This window comes from Watersipora subatra, chromosome 2 (assembly GCF_963576615.1).
Source record: "Watersipora subatra chromosome 2, tzWatSuba1.1, whole genome shotgun sequence".
Taxonomy (NCBI): domain Eukaryota; kingdom Metazoa; phylum Bryozoa; class Gymnolaemata; order Cheilostomatida; family Watersiporidae; genus Watersipora; species Watersipora subatra.
Genome location: NC_088709.1, coordinates 34,862,095 through 34,882,839, shown reverse-complemented (window position 1 = coordinate 34,882,839; position 20,745 = coordinate 34,862,095). Strand labels below are relative to the sequence as shown.

Below are 20,745 nucleotides of genomic sequence, written 5' to 3'. Positions count from 1 at the left end.
ATAGAGATAGCCTCGCCGCTCCAGAAGCATTAAACAAAAAGTTGTGCCGCGCCTGGAATGCTCAATGCAGAATACTGATTGATTTCCTCCAAAAGGCCCAAGTCACAGGGTTGTTAGACATCACACGTGAGCCATGCATTGGCTACCTAGTCAGTTATTAGAGACCTCACACACTGTCCAGGCATTGGCTACCCAAATGATACATTTTATGGAGGCGTTGTCAGAGCTTGAGGGTGACACTGGCACCACTGGCCCTAGGAAGGGTGACACTGGCACCACTGGCCCTAGGAAGGGTGACACTGGCACCACTGGCCCTAGGAAGGGTGACACTGGCACCACTGGCCCTAGGAAGGGTGACACTGGCACCACTGGCCCTAGGAAGGGTGACACTGGCACCACTGGCCCTAGGAGGGGTGACACTGGCACCACTGGCCCTAGGAAGGGTGACACTGGCACCACTGGCCCTAGAAAGGGTGACACTGGCACCACTGGCCCAACAGGAGGATTGAACATATGAATACCTGGGAAAATCTCCAATGGGAGACTTGCTAGTATGACAATACAGAAATACAGTGAAACATGGATAACTCGCCCTCGGATGTAGCGAACACATGGTTAACTCGACTGGATTTGCTTGGTCCGTTCCCACGCAATGATAAATGGCTCTATATAACTCGAATTCAACACTGTTATAACGAACTGTTTTTTGCCCAACGGCTACCGAAACGGTTGCTATCGCTTTAGAAAATCACTTTATTCCAAGCCATAGAGGTAAACCTCAACTTTTCGTAGTTCATAAGCGTCGTTATTACCTCCATCGGCAAAATATTTTTGTCAACGACTGTTCTAAAGGTTTGGTGAAATTTGATTTATACTGCTATACGATGAATAGCACGGGCTAGCCGGGTCACGGGCGCAAGGATTTTCGCCACGCACATACAAAACAGAAACAGCATGTTGTTTTTGTTTTGTATTTGCGTGGCGAAAATCCTTGAGTGCGTGACCCGGCTAGCCCGTGATGAATAGTTTTCCGACGTTGATTCCGTGTTGAATTAACGTCGGAATGTTGAATGTTTAAAACGTCTTAAGAATTGTTGAAATCAAACGTATATTTTGTCTTAGCTAAAAAAAACTATTCATCGTTTGACCTAAACACAAAATACGTGTGTACATTCAATAAGTATCCATTCAAAAAGCGTGAGTGATATAGAATGTACCGTAAAACCTCGTAAAACTTTTAATTGAACTGCCTCGGAGTGTTGCTCTTAACGAATCCCAGGTAAAGTAAGGTAATCTTTCCATAAACTTCAAGAAAGATCGGCAAAATTGATCGTGGGTAAAACGCTCAAAAGAAAAATATGTCTTTTCTTTGAGCATTTCAGCAACGATCAAGTTTTGCCAATGTCAATCTAAAAACGTCCTGGCAATAACATCACCTCAAACAACAAACCAATCTCAAGTGATAGAAAAATCTCTATACTTTTTGATAAAAACGTTTTAAACTTTACATTAGAAGCATTTAATTTGATACAAGCCATTTGTGCTTTTGATTTATATTATAGTTTGTATATGTTCATGTATCTACTAATAAATAAGTAAATACATGGACTTGTGACAGTGCTCTGATAACTTGAACACTCTGATAATTCGAACACTTTTGCTCGGTCCCTTGAAGTTTGAGTTATCCGAGTTTCACTGTATCTATGTATATATATATACTAGGTGCCCGGGTAATAGAAATATCTATGTATATATATATACTAGGTGCCCGGGTAATAGAAATATCTATGTATATATATATATACTAGGTGCCCGAGTAATAGAAATATCTATGTATATATATATATACTAGGTGCCCGGGTAATAGAAATATCTATGTATATATATATATATACTAGGTGCCCGAGTAATAGAAATATCTATGTATATATATATACTAGGTGCCCGGGTAATAGAAATATCTATGTATATATATATACTAGGTGTCCGGGTAATAGAAATATCTATGTATATACATATACTAGGTGCCCGGGTAATAGAAATATCTATGTATATATATATACTAGGTGCCCGGGTAATAAAAAAGTCTTTGGACAGAAAATTTATTTTTACATAATTATACAACATTTACCACTCTAACTTTTAAATTTCATATCACGAGAAAGGTGTTTTTTTGCGCAGTTCAAATGAATTAAAAGAAAAAATAAGCCAACTGTAAGGTTTTTAAACTTTTTCAAAAAACTGTAGTTTTTAAATTTCATATCATGAACGAAGTGTTTTGTTGAAATAAATTAAGGGAAAAAGTAAAACTTTAAAGGTGTTTAAATGCAAATGTAAAATAATTAGCAAGTAATGGCTAAATATGGTCTGTTTTACTACGATTACAATGAAAAATTATTTTGTGTACAAGTATGTGATTTTACATATAGCTCGTTTCAGTGTTGGCATCATAAGGCGAAAATATTGTATAGACGTATAGAGTGGAGTAGAAACTCATAGTAGTTATCTAGTGCAATCACCTCCTGGCAATAATCATCAAAATCATCATCATGTGAAACTAGTAACAGAACAATTTGTTAACCTTAGGAATTATACTTACCTACAATAACTTTAGTGTATTTTGTAGTTATGAACTGTGAGAAAATGTAACATTACAATGCAGAGTTCTTACCTTCAAGACAGACGTGTAACATAAATGCTGAATCTAACTTAAATGAATTTGGATTACTAAAAAAATACTTGAAGGAGGTTTTTGTATGTATTTTAGTGAACTTCTAACCTTTAATTAACATTTCATCGCTTATCCGTTTATGAATCAGTTTTTGCCATAATGGATAAAGCTGAACTGAGCGGCAAAATATGATATCGACATTTTTGTTATTTTGCTCTTAATCGGTACAACAATCGCTAAATTTTCATTTCGGGAGAAACTATAGTTGTTATCGTATGGCGGAAAACAAATTCACTCTAATCTGGCGAGGACAGAAACAAATCGTGTTTCATAATGTCAGGCGAAAAATATTTTTATAACAGGGGCATCGTAATCCATAGACGCAATGTATCAATTAAATGTCATTTAGCGATCGGAAAAGGGTCTCCGGTATTTGATATGAGCGATAGAATTCTAAGGACTGTGTAGCTCAGTGGTTATATGCGTGGTTGAAAACTTGTGGTTGTAATCTTTGTGAGTTCAAATCCAGCACAAAGCTAGATTATCAATCCAAGATTTTAATAGCTACAGCCTGACAGACGGATAGACACCTAGATTTATAGACATAAGATATATATTATGAGTTTGGAAAATTCACTAAATATAATAAAAGCTGACCATTTATTATGTACTGTTTATCCTGGAAAATTTACTTTGTAAAGTAAGCAAACATTCTTAGCTTTATGTTGCCAATGATGTCTTCAATTAGTATGAGCAGGCTCGTGCAAATATACTGATGCCTAGATCAAAATATAGATGATAATTTACTTACATACAAGTTTACTTACTCATTATTTCACTTAACTATTCTTTGTTTTTTTTTCTTATGATCTAATTTGCTTTGAACAGCTTATTGACATGTTAATATATGTATCTATGATAATTATGTAAGAATAATTATATAATCTCATATAATAATCTCTCCTTATAATTGTTATGATTGTTATTTCAAAATGGCCATTTTTCTCCACAGGGATTAAAACTATGAAACTTATAAACGTTAAGTTTAAATCGGGACAAATAGATTTATAGAAAGAATCTAATCTATAAAAAGCGTAGGCCTATTGCTCTTTACACGAGAATTGATCGTTTCTGATAGGTTGCGGGGAACAAAGACCAATTTCCTCTGTTTGATTTTGGTTAGTTTGCTTTGAAATCTCGTCTCCGGTCTGACCTTCATCATCCGTCTCTAGTTGAAAGTCTCATAAACTGGCTCGACGGCAACTAATATGACTCATCACAAAACACCCGCTTCACATTTTTAACAAACAATAAAAGTAAAGTTGATGTACAGTACTGAATATTTCTAGCGAGCGGCCATCAGAAGTCTCTGACCATCTCCCTAGATCAGGTTGTTAAATTGAACCAGGTCTATTACATGATGTCAAGATGAGTTTCAGACACACTTGCCTGAGACTTCACTTTTTCTTAGCTTCACCCAAAAAGCACAGAACAAAACATTTCAGTTTTCACTCCAACCACTTGTGCATAGAATACATTTAACCTCAATTATGACCACCTTTGCGTTCAAATTATTGAATATGACAGAAAGTTTGAGCAAATACTTGTCTTAGCATTCAAAGTAATTTTCAACATAAAAAATCTGAGATTATTTTTGAGTAGTAAGAATTTATAAGTAAAAATAAAATTCTGGTAAAAACTAAAAACATAAAAGTGATAAAAATATTTTTTACAATGATATGAATTTGTTTTAATGCTGAAATATTTGCTGTCATGTTTTAGAGCTATGGAACGAAATAATAAATATAGAATGTATTCTTATAGGAAGATTTGTTCCAACATACAATGGTTTTGACATATGAAGCGAATATAGGAATGGATTGCTTCAGACAAACCTTTGTTTGTAAAATCGACATGCCCAGTTGTTTATTCCTTATTGGACGATTGTAATTATTAATTTCATAACTTTTAATGAGCGAGTATTACCGGTTTTTGCGAACCCTAGCTGACCTGCTGCTTAAGTACAGTAAAAATATGTTTGTCGAAGCATCGATGAGAAAGTTGTTAATTTCTTGGTGAAAACCAGGTAACTTTCTTGGTGAGTAACGCTAAAGACTATCCTTTATGTTCTCATAAACCTTTAAGGATTATTAAAAATATAAATTTAAACTCAAAACATATGATCATTCAGGCTGTTTCTCTTTTATAATGACAAACTTGTGACCACATCGACATTTTAGGATTGACTTTCCTCCATGACCATACAACTTATAAGCATATTCTATTTTAAAGTTCCTATTTCAACAATCATATTGACCTAGTTATTATTAATCTTTGCTGATCATATTGACCTAGTTATTATTAATCTTTGCTGATCATATTGACCTAGTTATTATTAATCTTTGCTGATCATATTGACCTAGTTATTATTAATCTTTGCTGGCATCATGTTTAATGTATCAGTACAACATAAATAATCAGTTCCCGAAACATTTACGTGAAAGGGATTTTAAGTTATACAAACAGTAAAATACATGTATATTGTTATATATATAAGTTATACAAACAGTAAAATACATGTATATTGTTATATATATAAGTTATACAAACAGTAAAATACATGTATATTGTTATATATATATAAGTTATACAAACAGTAAAATACATGTATATTGTTATATATATAAGTTATACAAACAGTAAAATACATGTATATTGCGTGACTTGTTCTAAGATCTTCCTCAACTCACGCCTTTGGCCCTTAAAAAAAACCCATTTTTTGACGACAAATGAATCTATTAACTTCTCTCAAGCATTCTGTGTGGCTCCCAAGGTCAAGGTTAGTTGAAGTTGAGTCACGACTTCTTTCAAGATTGTTGCTCCTTGGCTAACAAACAGAAAGTATCATAAATAACTATTTCTTAATTGTTACTACTAATTGGACACCTCACAAGCAACCAGTAATACATTTTAGACCAGTTGTGTGACGGATGTCAAGCTATTCTGATTAAAAATTTTACGTGTTAGTTTGTTTGCTGTCATGACAACGCAGCATTATTTTTAGTAATTCTTTCGGTTGCCAAAAGTTCGATGTGGTCTCTCGATAATTAGCACAACTGAAAACAGTTTTTAGGACCACCCACCAATTTAGGACCATCACCATTCCTCGCTTTATTTCTCCCACATGAAACGACTCACTAGCGGAGCCTCTGTTCGCAAACTGCAACTTTTTAGAAAAATTTCCTTCTCAGGAATTAAGTTGAGTGGCACCTATCGAGCTCACTCTAGAGTAGAGGATGTAAGAATCGCGCCTCACAGAGGTAGACTGTGTCCAGAATATCTCTTCTCACACTCGGTTGGGTGGCATTTAAAACCCATCGTCCATTATAATTGTTTACTACATTCTTAATCTAGAATTATGCTAGATGCAGATGCATGTAGTAGTGGAGTGTAACAAAGTTTTAAGGAGTTGTATTCTCCGGTAGTCCATGACCGCATCACTGGAGGCTTCAAAGCCATTTGTACAAGTTTCATGAGCATCTTGTGAGTTCCCAAAATCGTATGCTAACAAGTTGCAGTTTTTTATAGCCACCGTTTCTGAGCAAACAATATTAGTTTGCATTGTTGCACAGCATTGACATGTAGCTTTAAATTGCATATATAGCTTTAATGGACATATAGCTTTAAATTGATATATAGCTTTAAATTGATATATAGCTTTAATTGACATATAGCTTTAATTGACATATAGCTTTAAATTGCATATAGCTTTAATGGACATATAACTTTAAATTGATATATAGCTTTAAATTGATATATAGCTTTAATTGACATATAGCTTTAATTGACATATAGTTTTAAATTGATATACAGCTTTAAATTGATATATAGCTTTAAAAAACTTTGTGGCAACTAGAATGTTGGTAAATTGAAACAAAATAAGTAAGTAGGCTTTTCAAATTTGAAGACCAGCTGTCTTTCTCATCTGGAGTTGTCACACCGGGAACTGCCCGAGTTGTAAATGTGTAAACTTTCAAGCTATTCGTATGACGGTTTCGACTTAGCTTTATTGACTGACAGGTTAAATTTCATTCATGGTTTGCGTCTTTGTTTTATTGATCTGATGAGACAGGATAATGGGAAAACCATTCTCAAAAAAAGATGTTATTCATGAAGAAATAGGAATATATGAGTGACCTCTCTATAAAACATAATAAACCAGAGTGAATTATTCAGAGCTATGATGTAATCCTCGCATAACTTGCTGGTAGCAGACTGATCCAAGATATTGTGCTTTAACGTTTGTGCCAAGTTTTTCATTCCTGTTAGGCAATATCACTTGGAAATTCCAACATGTAACAAATTTGCTAAGCGCGTCATTGGCCTTGGTCTGCTCGTATTTGGCAAATTGAATTGCTTGCATTAATGTATGTTTATCAGTGGCTTTAAGATAGCGAGAGTCGTGTTTTAATAATGCAATCTATAATATTATAATTAAAATTACATGTTTACAGATGCACAACAATATTATTATCTCAGGTAAAGGAAGAGTTGTCCTTCCTCCTTAGATGTGTGTTTTAGTTTTACGCGTCTTTTACAGGGTGCAAGAGCTGGCAACTATGATGGAAGAAACGCTGAACATGATTCATACACGTCAGCAGGATTCTGGCTTGTCTAAATCGGAGCTGAAAGACGCACCGACCCGAAGCCCATCAGTAAGAGTGATATTGTAGCACCCTAGCATCACGGGCTATACCTGGTGTTTGCCATGAAATAGGTGGAGACAACTTTGGGTATTTACACATAATAACAGTGATGTGTAGTTGCTGTAAAATTTCTATTTAAATGCCACCTTTAATAGAATGCCACTATTGGAGAAGGTTGAAAGATACAGCGGCATGGTGCTCAAATAGAGGTTTTACGATAGCTTGCAATTTTTTAGGTCTGGTTTGAAGATCGAATGCTCTGTAAATAATCTAGTTTCTTATTGGACATAGGTAATGCTCCATCACTCACTGTGGGCAGCTCATATGTAGGAATTAAAGGTATAACCTGCATTTACTCACTCAAGTTGTCCAGTTCCTTACTATTAGTTTATCAATGAAAAACTACTATCTGCTGACGTAGATTACTAGCGATAATTGTTCATCGCTGACGTTATTATTTCTTACCACCTTCAATGTTTGTCATAAGCCGCTTTAATCACCCTTCCTCCCCCATTTCTTCTATAGTCATTGTCTAGTGTTGCAATACTCTGGGTCTCCGTTGCAGGCATTCTAGTACTTTTTAGTTTTCTGGTTTAACTTTGTTTGTAAGTTCCAATTCGCAAGTATTTTGGTTCTGAAGCATATAACTAAAGTTCAGCATAATTTGTCAGGTTTCCTAATAATTTAAATATAAAGGTTTTTGCAGTAGGTTTTTGTCGATACAACCACTCAGTTTGTGGCAGTTTGTGGCAGTTTGTGGCAAGTGTACCATTCATCTGTTCTAATTCCTTCCCCTCGCGAGGAATTGAGTTTGAAATGTGTTTACTAGTTACGTATCATAGTCCCACTTCCTGAAGATAGGTTTGTGATTGTCATGCGTAAGCATCTGAAAGCAATCCACAGAGTGCTGAAGGGAACTGGAAACGGAACTAGGGGCTGTACTTACTCCACTAGCAGCTCCCCTGTCAATCAATAGTCAATTATCGCCAGTCTCTCTTGTTTATTACATCGCCCAGTTGTTTGTTCTTATATAATTAGCTAACTCAGCTCGGGTTCTTGTCTAGTTAGTAAGCAGAGCATCGCTCAATTGTCTTCCCATCTACACACGCGCACCTTTGCTATTCCGTATCAGCTTTTATAAATCTACCTCCTTTCATATAATTCTATATTGTTTGGAACATGTTTTGCTTCGATGTTGATTTCATTGGCTATTTTGTAACCCTCCCCTTTTTGTCAGACTTCTATGAAGTAGAGCTAAAGACAACTGCTGCAATGACCAGGTTCCATTTAACACCTTGCCTTCTGGTCAGTGATTAGCAGTGCACCCCTGTAGCTCTCTGTTTTAGTGATTTTCAAGGACACTATAATGTCTTTAGCTGCCGAGCTGCTGCCAGAGTTTATACATCATTCATTAGCTTTGAATTTCAGCTTCAAATTGTTTATAAATATGACCAGTTTGAAATTGTATGAACGTTATGCCTAACTTGAGCCTAGCTATTTGCCTAATGCTACATCGAGCAGCATTGCAACCATCACCTCCAATTTACTTTTTAAAAATAGATGCATAAATATAATATATGATAACATTATAGTGATGCAACTCAATATGCCTTTGTGTTAGTCTACTCGTGTTTCTTGCTTGATCACTATATCGATGTTTGATCACTCTATAGATATTAGATCAGTCTATATATATTTGATCACTCTATCGATATTTGATCACTCTATCGATATTTGATCACTCTATCGATATTTGATCACTCTATCGATATTTGATCACTCTATAGATATTAGATCACTCTATATATATTTGATCACTATATCGATATTTGATCACTCTATAGATATCTTTTTTATCACATGAAACACTTCTATTTTAGCAAGCTGTATTCTAATTTAACAATATTTCCCTCATCGTCTTGATGTCGGCACCGTATATACTCACCATTGTTGTTTGCACATTCTTTGTTTGGAACTGTAGTCATTACTATTTGTGTTCGGAGTCAAGAGGGATAACCCGATCTTAGGAAATAGCTTGCACGTATAGAGACTAGTCGGGCTCAGCGCAAGCTCTCTGGCTAGTTCGCAGACTACAGTCAATGCACTGAACCGTCAACATATCGTTATCAAAATAGTTACGCTCCTCGTTCCTTCGTGTAAGATCTCTATATTCGGATTTCAAGAAACAAATAGGTTATTATAGCCGTTAGCTGTTTACTTATCTCAGTTTTCTCTCATGTTTTTTCAGCTAATAGAATAGGCAGTAAGCCCAGTGTTTTGTATACACACTCCGCAACTCTATAGTTGATTGAATAACTACGGGTTAGACAAATGTTAGTGAATGGATTTGACTTGTAGCTTGATTGTATTTATACAATAAACTGAAATAAATACCCTCAGCTCGGCCATATTGTGACGATAAACAATTCACAGCTGCCTTTCATTTTGGGTCTGTTCACGCAGACCTCGTGAAGGACTGTTTTAGGTCAGGTATGTCTAGCTACTTCCTTGCCCTAGTCAATTATTCGATTATTTTATGTGTTTACTTATTCCAGTGGTGGTTATCATTTGAGGTCGGTATACTAGGGTCGGTCGGTATACTAGGGTCGGTCGGTATACTAGGGTCGGTCGTCATGACACTGTTTTAGGCTGTTTGAGTACTCTTTGCTTACCTGGGCAGTTAAACATGAGAAAGTTCACGCTGTCTAAGAGTTTAAATGTGGAATAAGTAAATTATTAGCCAAGGATGGTTTTTAAAAAGGAATTGTTTTCAAAACCAAACAGAATTAGATTTTAAAGCAATTGTGTAGCCACACAAAATCGCATGGTGTAGAACTCCATCCATTTAACATTTTACCTTCCGCTAAGACAACGAAAATTAATGACATTAACTGAGCTTTCTTTTTAAATTGCTGTCAAGAGCCATGACTCAGGTAGGGAGTAATCTCTATTCGACCATCCATCTTATCTCTGATATCAAAACTCTGTGGTGTATGGCAGTGCTTGCAAGTGCTCCAAGAATTTCTTAAAATCTGAGTTGTTTACATTCGAGTTAAGAGAATTTAAGTGGACTGTTTTGCTAGCTCTTGCAGTATTCTTTGTAATAGTATTTGATGTGCTTAGATCGTCTACTGAAAATATGCTTTGCTGCCGCTAGCTGTGTGATGTAGCTATTGATGCCTCTCCCTCGCCAACAGGCCTGTCATCTCGGATCATCACAATTTGGGCTCTTAACTACCAGCTGTTTTTTGGGTCCCGGCATCCTAGCTAATGTGACACCTGCAGTGAATTATCTCCTATGATATAACAGGTGTTGTGTAGGATTTGTGATAGCCATTACTTCTTTATTAGTTGTGTCTCGGCATTGTGTTTCGAACAGGGCTCTATTACCGGTGTTCCGCACCCGGGCAGTCGCGAGTACCCCTTAAAACATGGACATTGTTTATGAGCGCGCTCCGTAGGAGCAATGGCTAAGGGTATTGTTCATCTTGCCCCCCAAAGACACATGTTATGAGTTTCCCTTGTATTTGAAACATTATCTCTGACATGCTGAGGCATAAACATGAAGCTAGTGGCCCGCTAGATGCTATCAACTTGTCTACAGTCGGCACCCTTAATCAAGCACTTCATACTTGTCAATTTGCACAGCTAAATACTGCATTCATCTACGGCTGTTTAGTTTTGCTATTTTATTTCTGAATTAACTAAATGAAAGCATTGAGCTATCCCTTTGAATGATCACCTTGTTCTTATCCTGATTATGAGTTACAGTTATTAAAAATGTTTTAAATTAATTAATTTTGGTGTAATTAATCTTAATCGCTGAAAGTTAAAACACCATTATAACAACGCAATATAACTCAATTCAAACTAGAAGGTAATCCCTAGGAATTTGACTCTTATATTAAATATGAAGTAGGTAATTCCTATCTTAATATACCCTAGAAATATGCATCGGTATACTATTTGTATCATTGGAAAGGAGCTCCAACACCATCCAACACTAACCAAATCTTGCATTGAAGTTTATTTACCTGTCATACAAATCATAATGCTATACTAGTGTTGTCATCACTGCAATGTTTATATTTCATATTATTAGCTGTGTCTCGGTCATATTTTGTCTTGCATGTTAGCAATAGTAGAAGCTCATGATAAAAGTATTTTGTATGATTGTAACGCTTTACAGTGAGAAAATCGTAATAATACAAGTGTTGATTTCTTTTCATATTATTTTAGGCTTTCATAAAATTAGCCGTAGTTTATTATACATTGCGGGGTGTGACAATGGCTCCCTCAATGTTCTAATCTCTTTAATCTAATTAAAAAGTACATGGATAGAGTTAGAAGACTTCAGTTATAAATAGTTATATATAGTGGTCAATAGTTGTATCTACCGCATAACTATACAAAATCTAAAGTATTTCATGTCAAATCTTTAAATGCTTTGCTATTGTATATGAAGCGTTTAGATCTTCGTAGTTAAGTTATCGTTGAGCCACTTGAAAATTTAAAATGTAAGTTTTTTATTATGTTTTGCTCACATAAAACTACAAATAACACTCTAATATTCTATTAATTGAGTTAATTTAGCATCACAAAAAAAACAAATTGGTAGTATATGCGCATCTTTCTACTTGAAAACATTGCAGTACGGTGCTTTTACCTGTCACAATTATGCAGTACGGTGCTTTTACCTGTCACAATTATGCAGTACGGTGCTTTTACCTGTCACAATTATGAAAACGTTTCAACTCTGCTCACTGTCCAGGGTTGAGAATTAGCCTACACAACTGTATTATTGTGTTAGATTTAAAAACGCTAAGTTGAAATTGTAAAATGTTAAGTAAAATAATTTATTTCTAATGATGTAAAAGTTGAGGAAACAAGTTAAGAGTTAGTATAATTCACAAACATACCGTATTGCAACTGTCTCTTGTCTCTGAATAGAATAATCATGGCCAATGTTGAATGATTGAACTATTTATCCAACTATTGGACTGATCTACTTATAGCCCGAGCTTCTACCTTAAATATCAAGGTCATCATATCCCTTTTCCATAATTCATTTAAGTTCTTTTTCAACATTCTTTAATTTAGTGATTTGCAATGAGATTAACATGATAAGTGACCAAATCGATTCATTATTATTTTGCAGTTATCACAAGTTCGTGTGAAGCTATTAAAAATCTTTAAAATCCTAATAGAGCAGTTGATGAGTTGTGCTGTTATTAATTGCTGCATCCCTATCTTTACTTTCGCCATCACTCGCTGCTCGCAGCGATGTTGCCAAACATGAGTCCTGTAAATAAGCTTACAGCATTATCTTATCTTTTTCATGTGAGTCATTTTAAAAATTATTATTGGTGCTTTTCAATTTCGTTGCGGATAGGTAATCTCAAAGATCTTTCTGTTCAATCTTTCCTCTGTGTATCATTTGTTTGTAAAAAATGACTACATGTATCACTGATGTCAAGATGCATTATGCGCGGTTATAATGAAGGGTTAGTCTACGCTTTATAGCATTGCCGAAGGTAGCCATGTAGGGGCAGTTACCTGTAGGGATGACAGTTGATGACAGGTGAAGGAGATGATATTTCTGAGTACCCAACCAATAGAGTCTAGCTAGTTTAGTCCATCTCTGAATCTTCAACAGCTTATGATAGACAATGACTTCCACTTTATATATGCTCGGTGATGGGGTCTTTAGATTGGAATGTAAGAAGCTATCACTATTGCTAATGCATTGTACTCCGTGTACGAAACAGCAGCAACGAGTAAGCCTTTTCGAACAGAGCTCTGTCTGAGGGTAATGGAAATATTACTGAACAAAAATAAACATTTACAAAGTCATGCTATCACTTTTTTGAGCATTTCTCAAAATGTTTAGAACGAAACATTTCAGTTTTGGTGTCACTCCAACCATTCCAACTACTCCAACCATTCCAACTACTCCAACCACTCCAACTACTCTAACTACTCCAACTACTCCAACCACTCCAACTACTCCAACCACTCCAACTACTCCAACCACTCCAACTACTCCAACCATTCCAACTACTCCAACCACTCCAACTACTCTAACTACTCCAACCACTCCAACTACTCCAACCATTCCAACTACTCCAACCATTCCAACCACTCCAAGTACTCCAACCATTCCAACTACTCCAACCATTCCAACTACTCCAACCATTCCAACTACTCCAACCACTCCAACCACTCCAACTACTCCAACCATTCCAACTACTCCAACCATTCCAACCATTCCAACCACTCCAACTACTCCAACCACTCCAACTACTCGTGTACAGAATCTAGTTAAACTTCAATTACGACCACCTTTGTATCCAAATGCTATTATGACAAAGTTTGAGCAAAATAATATCTGCCTTGACATTCAAAGTAATTTCCATCATAAGACATCTAAAATTTTTTGAAACACAAGTTCATCAGTAAAAATAAAATCCTGGTAAAAACTAAAAACGTGAAAGTGATAAAAATATTTTTTACAATGATATGAATTTGTTTTAATGCTGAGGTATTTGCTGTCAAGTTTTAGAGCTATACATAGAACAAATTAGATGACATAGAATGTATTCTTATAAGAAGATTTGCTCCAGCATACAATGGTTTTGACATAGGAAGCAAATCTAGGAAAGGATTGTTTCAGACAAACCCTTGTTTGTAAAATCGACATGCCCAGTTGTTTATTCCTTATTGGACGATTGTAATTATTAATTTCATAACTTTTAATGGGCGAGTATTACCGGTTTTTGCGAACCCTAGCTGAACTGCTGCTTAAATTCAGTAAAAATATGTTTGTCGAAGCATTGATGAGAAAGTTGTTCATTTCTCGGTAAAAACCAGGTAACTCTCTTGGTGAGTAAATCTAAAGACTATCCTTTATGTTCTCATAAACCTTTAAGGATTGTTAAAATTATAAATTTAAATTGAAAACATAATTCATTGGCCATTTCTTTTTTGTAATGACAAACTTGTGACCACATCGGCATTTTAGGATTGACTTTCCTCCATGACCAGAAACTTGAAAACATAAGTAATCCATTTCACATTACTCTGGTTATAAGTTTATTTTATTTATAGTTATCTATTTTAACAAACATATTGACCTAGTTATCGTTATTTTTTGCTGACACCGTGTTTAATGTATCAGCTGTCTAATGTTTCGATCAACTAATATATACATGTATACACAGTAGACACTCCTACAACGTCAATAATCCGCTCCATGAACATTTAAGTTGAAGGGATTTTACGTTATACCAGCAGTAAAAAGCATTTAGATTACTTAATCCGTTTCGAGGTGTTACTAAACTTACCCCTTTGGTACAAAACGGAGAAAAACTGGACTTAATTTTTTAATTTAGTGGTTATACCATACATGTAACTGCAGTAATACTTTCACTTTCACAGTAATACTTTCAGGAAACTTTCACTCGTTTATGGTCCATGATTGCGGTAATTTTACAATAAGTTAAGGGAGTACACATTGTCGACATCCATTTACAACAATTTGTTTATTTTTTTTAGATATCAAGGTCTATTCTGCAAAGTAAAATTACTAGCAAATATTTTATACAACTACGATAATGTAAAACAACAATGTATTTATGCCTTAGAAAGAACGGCCTCTTCCTTGTCCTCATCTATCTGTCTCCAAAGGTAAAAATTAGGATAAGGGATGCTTTCGACGATAATCCAACGTGATATTCAGATTGGTAGACCGACGATACAACACTTGTACCAATCGATCGCCTTTCAGTATTTATGAACAATTTCTGCAGCTACCTATTTTCTGTGCTTTGTCATCACATCTGGTAATCAATCACGGCGAACTAGATCATCACGGAACTTGTATATATAATAGAGGCAACGCTATACATATGTCGTTTTTTCTCTCTCACAAGTGTGACGAAAGAGAAAGCGACATTTCAAGGCTAAATACAAGATTATCGTTATTCAAATAGAATTTGAGAACTTGCGCCGACTTGACACTTTATGTTAGATAGATTTTCTACGTGGTACGAAGCAAAAACTTCAAATAAATCTCTACTTTATGTGGAATTTACGTTATAGGAGCGTCAACTGTATATATTCTCATTAGCCCATAATCATTTCTATAGAAAAAATGTTTTACATGTAGTGCTACCAAAAAATAAAATTAAAAGTGAAGTAATGATCATCTAACATACCGTAGGTAGGACCGTAGGTAGGACCGTAGGTAGGACGGTAGGTAACTCTGTAGGGCAGTAAGTAGCTCGCCGTTATCAAGCAGTTTTTTCTCATTATTTGTGTCATTATTAGTAATATCTCAACATTCTTTATATTTACCATTCATTCATGCTAGTTGAAGCGGATCATTTATCTGGTATTAGAACAATAATATAATAATAAAACTGAAATCTACTATTGCATATCTAATCATACCAATGGCTAATATGAGACTCATTTTAGATGCATGTATAACCATCTGTTAGAGCCTAAAGCATGGTTCACATTATATCACCGCAAGTCGACGATGTATTTTTGGCGTTCACCGTCGACTTTGTGCACCGGGACTGGTAGCATCGACGAAGCCGTACGGATATGTCGGGAAAGTTTACAGCTGTCAAACTTTCTCGATATTTCGCCGAACAATGGCGACAGCCTGTATAATGTGAAACGTTTCGGCGACAGTAATTGATATGTCGTGGATTGTGTGATTTATTTATTTTCATTTATGATAGTTACTGCGGGGCTAGTTTTTGACTCGAGCACGCAAAAACAACCAGCCTTTGCGAAAAAGTAAAAGGAAAAGTGAGAACACTACCTCACGGAGTATTTGCTGATGCGAATGTGGAGGAGTTTATGATAGTGTGAAGATGGTTATCACCGACGATCACCGACGATCACCGAAGTATTGTGGCATCAACACCGTGATACGATGATGTAGTGTGAACCAGCATTTCATTGTCATTTGCTACTTATTGTGTTTTCTTTTTGGGTAACAAATGCATCCCTATCTAGACCATAAGATGGGAACAAAACCACGTGGTCATCTACATCAGAAATAATGAAGCCAGTTATTACGCTTTTAACGTTGAGGAGACGAGATTATAATTTTTTACTATTTTTGTTAAACCCCAACTCAGCGTCGACTCACCACAGTTTTGTAAGTTGCAGACTCCACTACAAAACCTAAACACAGATTTTGTATTGATTGGTGTAACAGTATTGCTGTTGCCAAAATGGATAGACATAAGCCATATTTGTTTACTTTCGTTTGGATGATGGAAGAGTGAAAATTGTTTCATCACCAACATTTGGAATTAATGTATTGTTTGAAACATTATACAGCAGATATACACCATATTTCCATAGTTTGGCTGATAGGAATTCGGAGTTGTGCACACTTGTTGAGCTACCGAGCTATAAGGGTTTTAGTGGACATTCGCATGATCCGCTTTGTTAAAACAAAATGATTACTATGGCAAAGATAGGAACTGCACAAAGCGAAATAAGAACGACTGCAGTGTTGAAAATGTTTAAAGTTGAATAGCTCATATTGTCTTCCGCATCCGCAAGTGCGACTTTCATTTTTCACAAGCATGAAACATTCGGTAAAAATTTGCAAGTAACAAAAATCGCTTGACTTGTGGATTTTTGCCTTTTTCATATTGCGGATGGCACAAGCTTGTGGATTAACCCAGTCATGTGGATTAACCCAGCATGTGGATTAACCCAGTCATGTGAATTAACCCAGTCATGGAGACAGCGGTTCGTGCAAATCACTGTTCTTAGAAATCGTTAATCTTTCAAGGTTTGGAAGAGAAGCAAACCTTGAGTCTCGTCTGCTTGTCCTGTAAATATGTTTGCTGCTAATCACTTGTGGGCAGCGCCGAGTTCTGCTGGTGCTGTATGTTCCCCGCCATTATCTATGCACCCGATACATTCAAAACTTTATGATTTACTCATTGCATCTTGCATTAAGATATTATAGGGCTACTTTTAGCCGTCAAAGTGGGCTATAGCGTAAAGGCGTTCACTGTAGCCATGCGTAATTGATCAACAATAGTTGGCTAATGAAAACACCATGTTGTATATTGTTATGCGTTCTCGTATAATCGCACGGCCTGTGTAGATAACACAAGCATCATCTGTCTACGGCGCAGAATTCGGTCTGCTCACATTCATTATAACGACTAGCCGTCTACACAACATTATTGGCTGTTGGAATTGCTGACCACTCAATGGTGCTACTAGTAGGGTGCGTGTAACTCAGTTTAGCCTGCTGTCAGCCTCTGATTGTCGGATTATGCTACCAGTATGGTGGAAGAGATAGGAAGGGCGTTTCATGGGTACAACTACCAGGTTTGTTGGGCACTCTTACTATCCTTACTAAGGTACTTCCTACAATGTTTGATCCGTTATTCAACGTCATTGGCTAATTCACACAGTTTTAGCAAACGGCACAAATCTCACTCTCACGGTTCGTATTCTGTGAGATTTGTGCCGTTTATTTCTAAATCTTGGCATTTTCGGGTTCAAGCTGAAAGGACTCGAAGCTAGTGAAGTCGACGGATAGTTTCGATAAAAGTGTTAGTTTGTCTCCCCTGGCATCGCGGGTTTCAGTTTCTATACCTGGTCACCTATTGTTTATCTAACTTGCCCTTTGTTTACATACAATCTATACACGGCGGCGGTTGTTTAGCAAATGACAAACAAGAGTTGGGTGCCAGAGGATCAAACTTGAGCCAAGGTTGTAATACTAGACTCCTGTTTCCTCTCAGGTTCAAACTAGAGTGCTTCTATTCTCAGGTGTTCTCTGGCAGCGTCGCTTCGCCACTAGTTGGTTTATAATAGATAGATAGTCATGCTCTGAGATAATGCTCTGACATAAGGTCTAATCTGGGTTATTTGTTTATCTTTGGCATAAGTTGATATGCTTAATAATGGCCGAGTATTGTGTTTATTGTGCGGCAGTCGGTATGCGGGCAGGTATTATCAGCTCAGGAGCCTCGGCGTGTTTTGTACAAAAAATCTTTTATGTTTTGTTACAATAGTAGGAACATTTGTCTTGTAATAGATATGCTTTCTACGAGCCAAACAATTGCGGATAGTTCATGAGCTTTGAGTTTCAATGATTGCTATTATGATTGGAGAAAGGATAACTTTGCACTGAAGCTGTCTGATTTGATGATCATTGGCTCATTAGCAGTTAGGCAGAGGCTGGACTGACTGGCCCGGTAAATGAACTCCCTAATGTTGTGACCAAAACCAAAATGTTATGGGAGTCAATTTAGTTTTTGTTGGTTGGCCCTTATGTTTAGGTCACTGGCAACATTTATACGCTTGACAAAAGCTTCAGGGTGACAACCTTCGCTCTGCGGCTCTAAGGGTCTAAGAGATTTCTTGCATTGTCTTGTTAGCAGATGTTTATATTTTAGTAAGAATATGTTTTACCTGTTTATTGGGCACTAAGAAGGCGGGCGGGTTTCGGGCAAAGGTCGGCAGCAGTTGGATGATGAATATATAACAAGCAGCACATTACTAGTTCCAAGTGTGAAATTTCTCTTTTATAATAAATATCGTTAACAAATGGCGTGGAATTTCACTGAAGTTGCCTTTTTGTCTAGAACAAAAAGTAGGAATTACGGGTTGCTGTGTTGCTACAGAAGGTGCCAGAAAGATACCTTTTGTGAACATTGGTGTGCTAAAGACTTATGTTAGGGACTTATAGGTCTCCACTTCCTTTTCTTGTAATACAAGTGCAAGCTCGTGTCTGATTGGCCAGTTCAGTTCACGCTGAGCACATTTGGTACTTTCTAAAGCCTGGTTCCCATATCGATTGCCAGACCCCATTGGTAATCTTGCGCAGGTAAACGCTTGCGATGCTAGGCTCGTCGGCTTCTGTTCCCATGAAACCGCATCACTAACAACCGCGTAAAAAATGTTCACTTGCCATGCGATTTCGATAATGGCGACCTTCACCTGTACAATGCATTTCGGGAAGGTTTTGCCTGTGGCTTTTTGCAAAATTTGAACAGCGCTAAACTTTTGCGTCGACCGCCTGCAACTACCGGCGGTACCTGGCGTGTAGATTCACATTCACTGCTGATGGTGCCGTCACCGGTGCTTTGCGGCATATATGGGAACTAGGCTTAAGGGTCCCCCAAGTGAGACTGCCCCAATACCAATATACTACAATGCACCCCAGGTTACAACATCCCTGATTATGGTTTTTTCGCCTCACGATGTGGAACACAATCTATTTTCATCCCCTCCGACATTTTTCGCCATACGATACCAACAACAATGTTTCTCGAAATTCAAATTTGGTGGTCGGTGTGCTGAAGACATTAGAATAACGAATATGCCACCAAAATCTCTCTCACAAGGCCTGAAAGAGATACAATGATCGCTCTCTCACAGTTCAGCATTCTTCGTGTTTCGTAAGTGCTTGATGTTACGTGAGCAAAACAAAAATTTGTGATAAGTAAGCGAAAGCGAAAATTTATTACGCATTTTAGCGTTAAAAATAATATTTACTATAAAATTTAATTCATTCTACGTATATAACTAGATATAACGTTAATTCGTTAGCCATGGGTCCTAAGATTGATAACGACGTTAAAGGAAGAATCATAAGCTCAGGAGATCATAACCACCAAATACGCTAAAGTTAGTGTAAATAACTATAGTTACTAAGGTTAATATACTCTTTTGTTACTAGTTTTTATTATGTACAGTACGTATATAAAATTTTGATGTTTTTTACCAGGCTGTGTTTCACCTTGTTGTGTTTGCATTAGATAGTTACAATGGGTTTCTATACCCCTCTAAGCGACATTTTCACCTTACGATGCCAACATTGGATCAAATTAATGCCGTATTGGGGAGGGAAAGGGGTGTAGGATGATTGTTTTATTTTAATAACACCACAAAATAATCATTTTTAACGACTTTAGATAACTAATTTGATTGGCTAACATTTAAAAAAATCATCATTTACAGTAAAATTTCAGAGTTTTGCACTAGTCTCTTGTACCAGCTATGCTTCATAACAGATTACTCGATGTTGGCACAATTAAATTTGCTTCTCTATTGTCAAACTTTGTAGGTAAGTGATTAGGTGATTTTGACAGCAACCATTGTAGACAAACATTTCAAAAGTTGTGCTGTCATTGTTGTCAGGTGATTCGGCGCTAGCAAACAATTTCTAACCAAGGAATTGGCCAATAAAACCAAGTGTAGTACTGGCAATGATAACAAAGAATTGATACTGGCCCGTGTGTGTTTCTGTTTGCACATTGATTAGTAGCGAGTTGAAATACTAGCGAGTTGAAATGAGGAATGATGATAAAA

The 20,745-nt window shown here is 36.4% G+C and overlaps 1 protein-coding gene across 3 annotated transcripts in view; it reads left to right on the top strand.

Moving 5' to 3' along the window:
- LOC137386986 (forkhead box protein P1-like) overlaps nt 1-20,745 on the top strand; it is a 100,372-nt gene that overhangs the window by 32,312 nt on the left and 47,315 nt on the right. The window contains exon 3 of one of the 3 annotated variants that reach the window (XM_068073243.1): nt 7,272-7,386. The exons of 1 other annotated variant lie outside the window; for it this stretch is intronic. In XM_068073243.1, the coding sequence (XP_067929344.1) occupies nt 7,291-7,386 (96 nt within the window). In that variant the 5' untranslated portion in view covers nt 7,272-7,290. Of the gene's footprint in view, nt 1-7,271; nt 7,387-17,589; nt 17,752-20,745 lie in introns of those variants that run through there. One more of the 3 variants, XM_068073244.1, reaches the window with a different exon arrangement.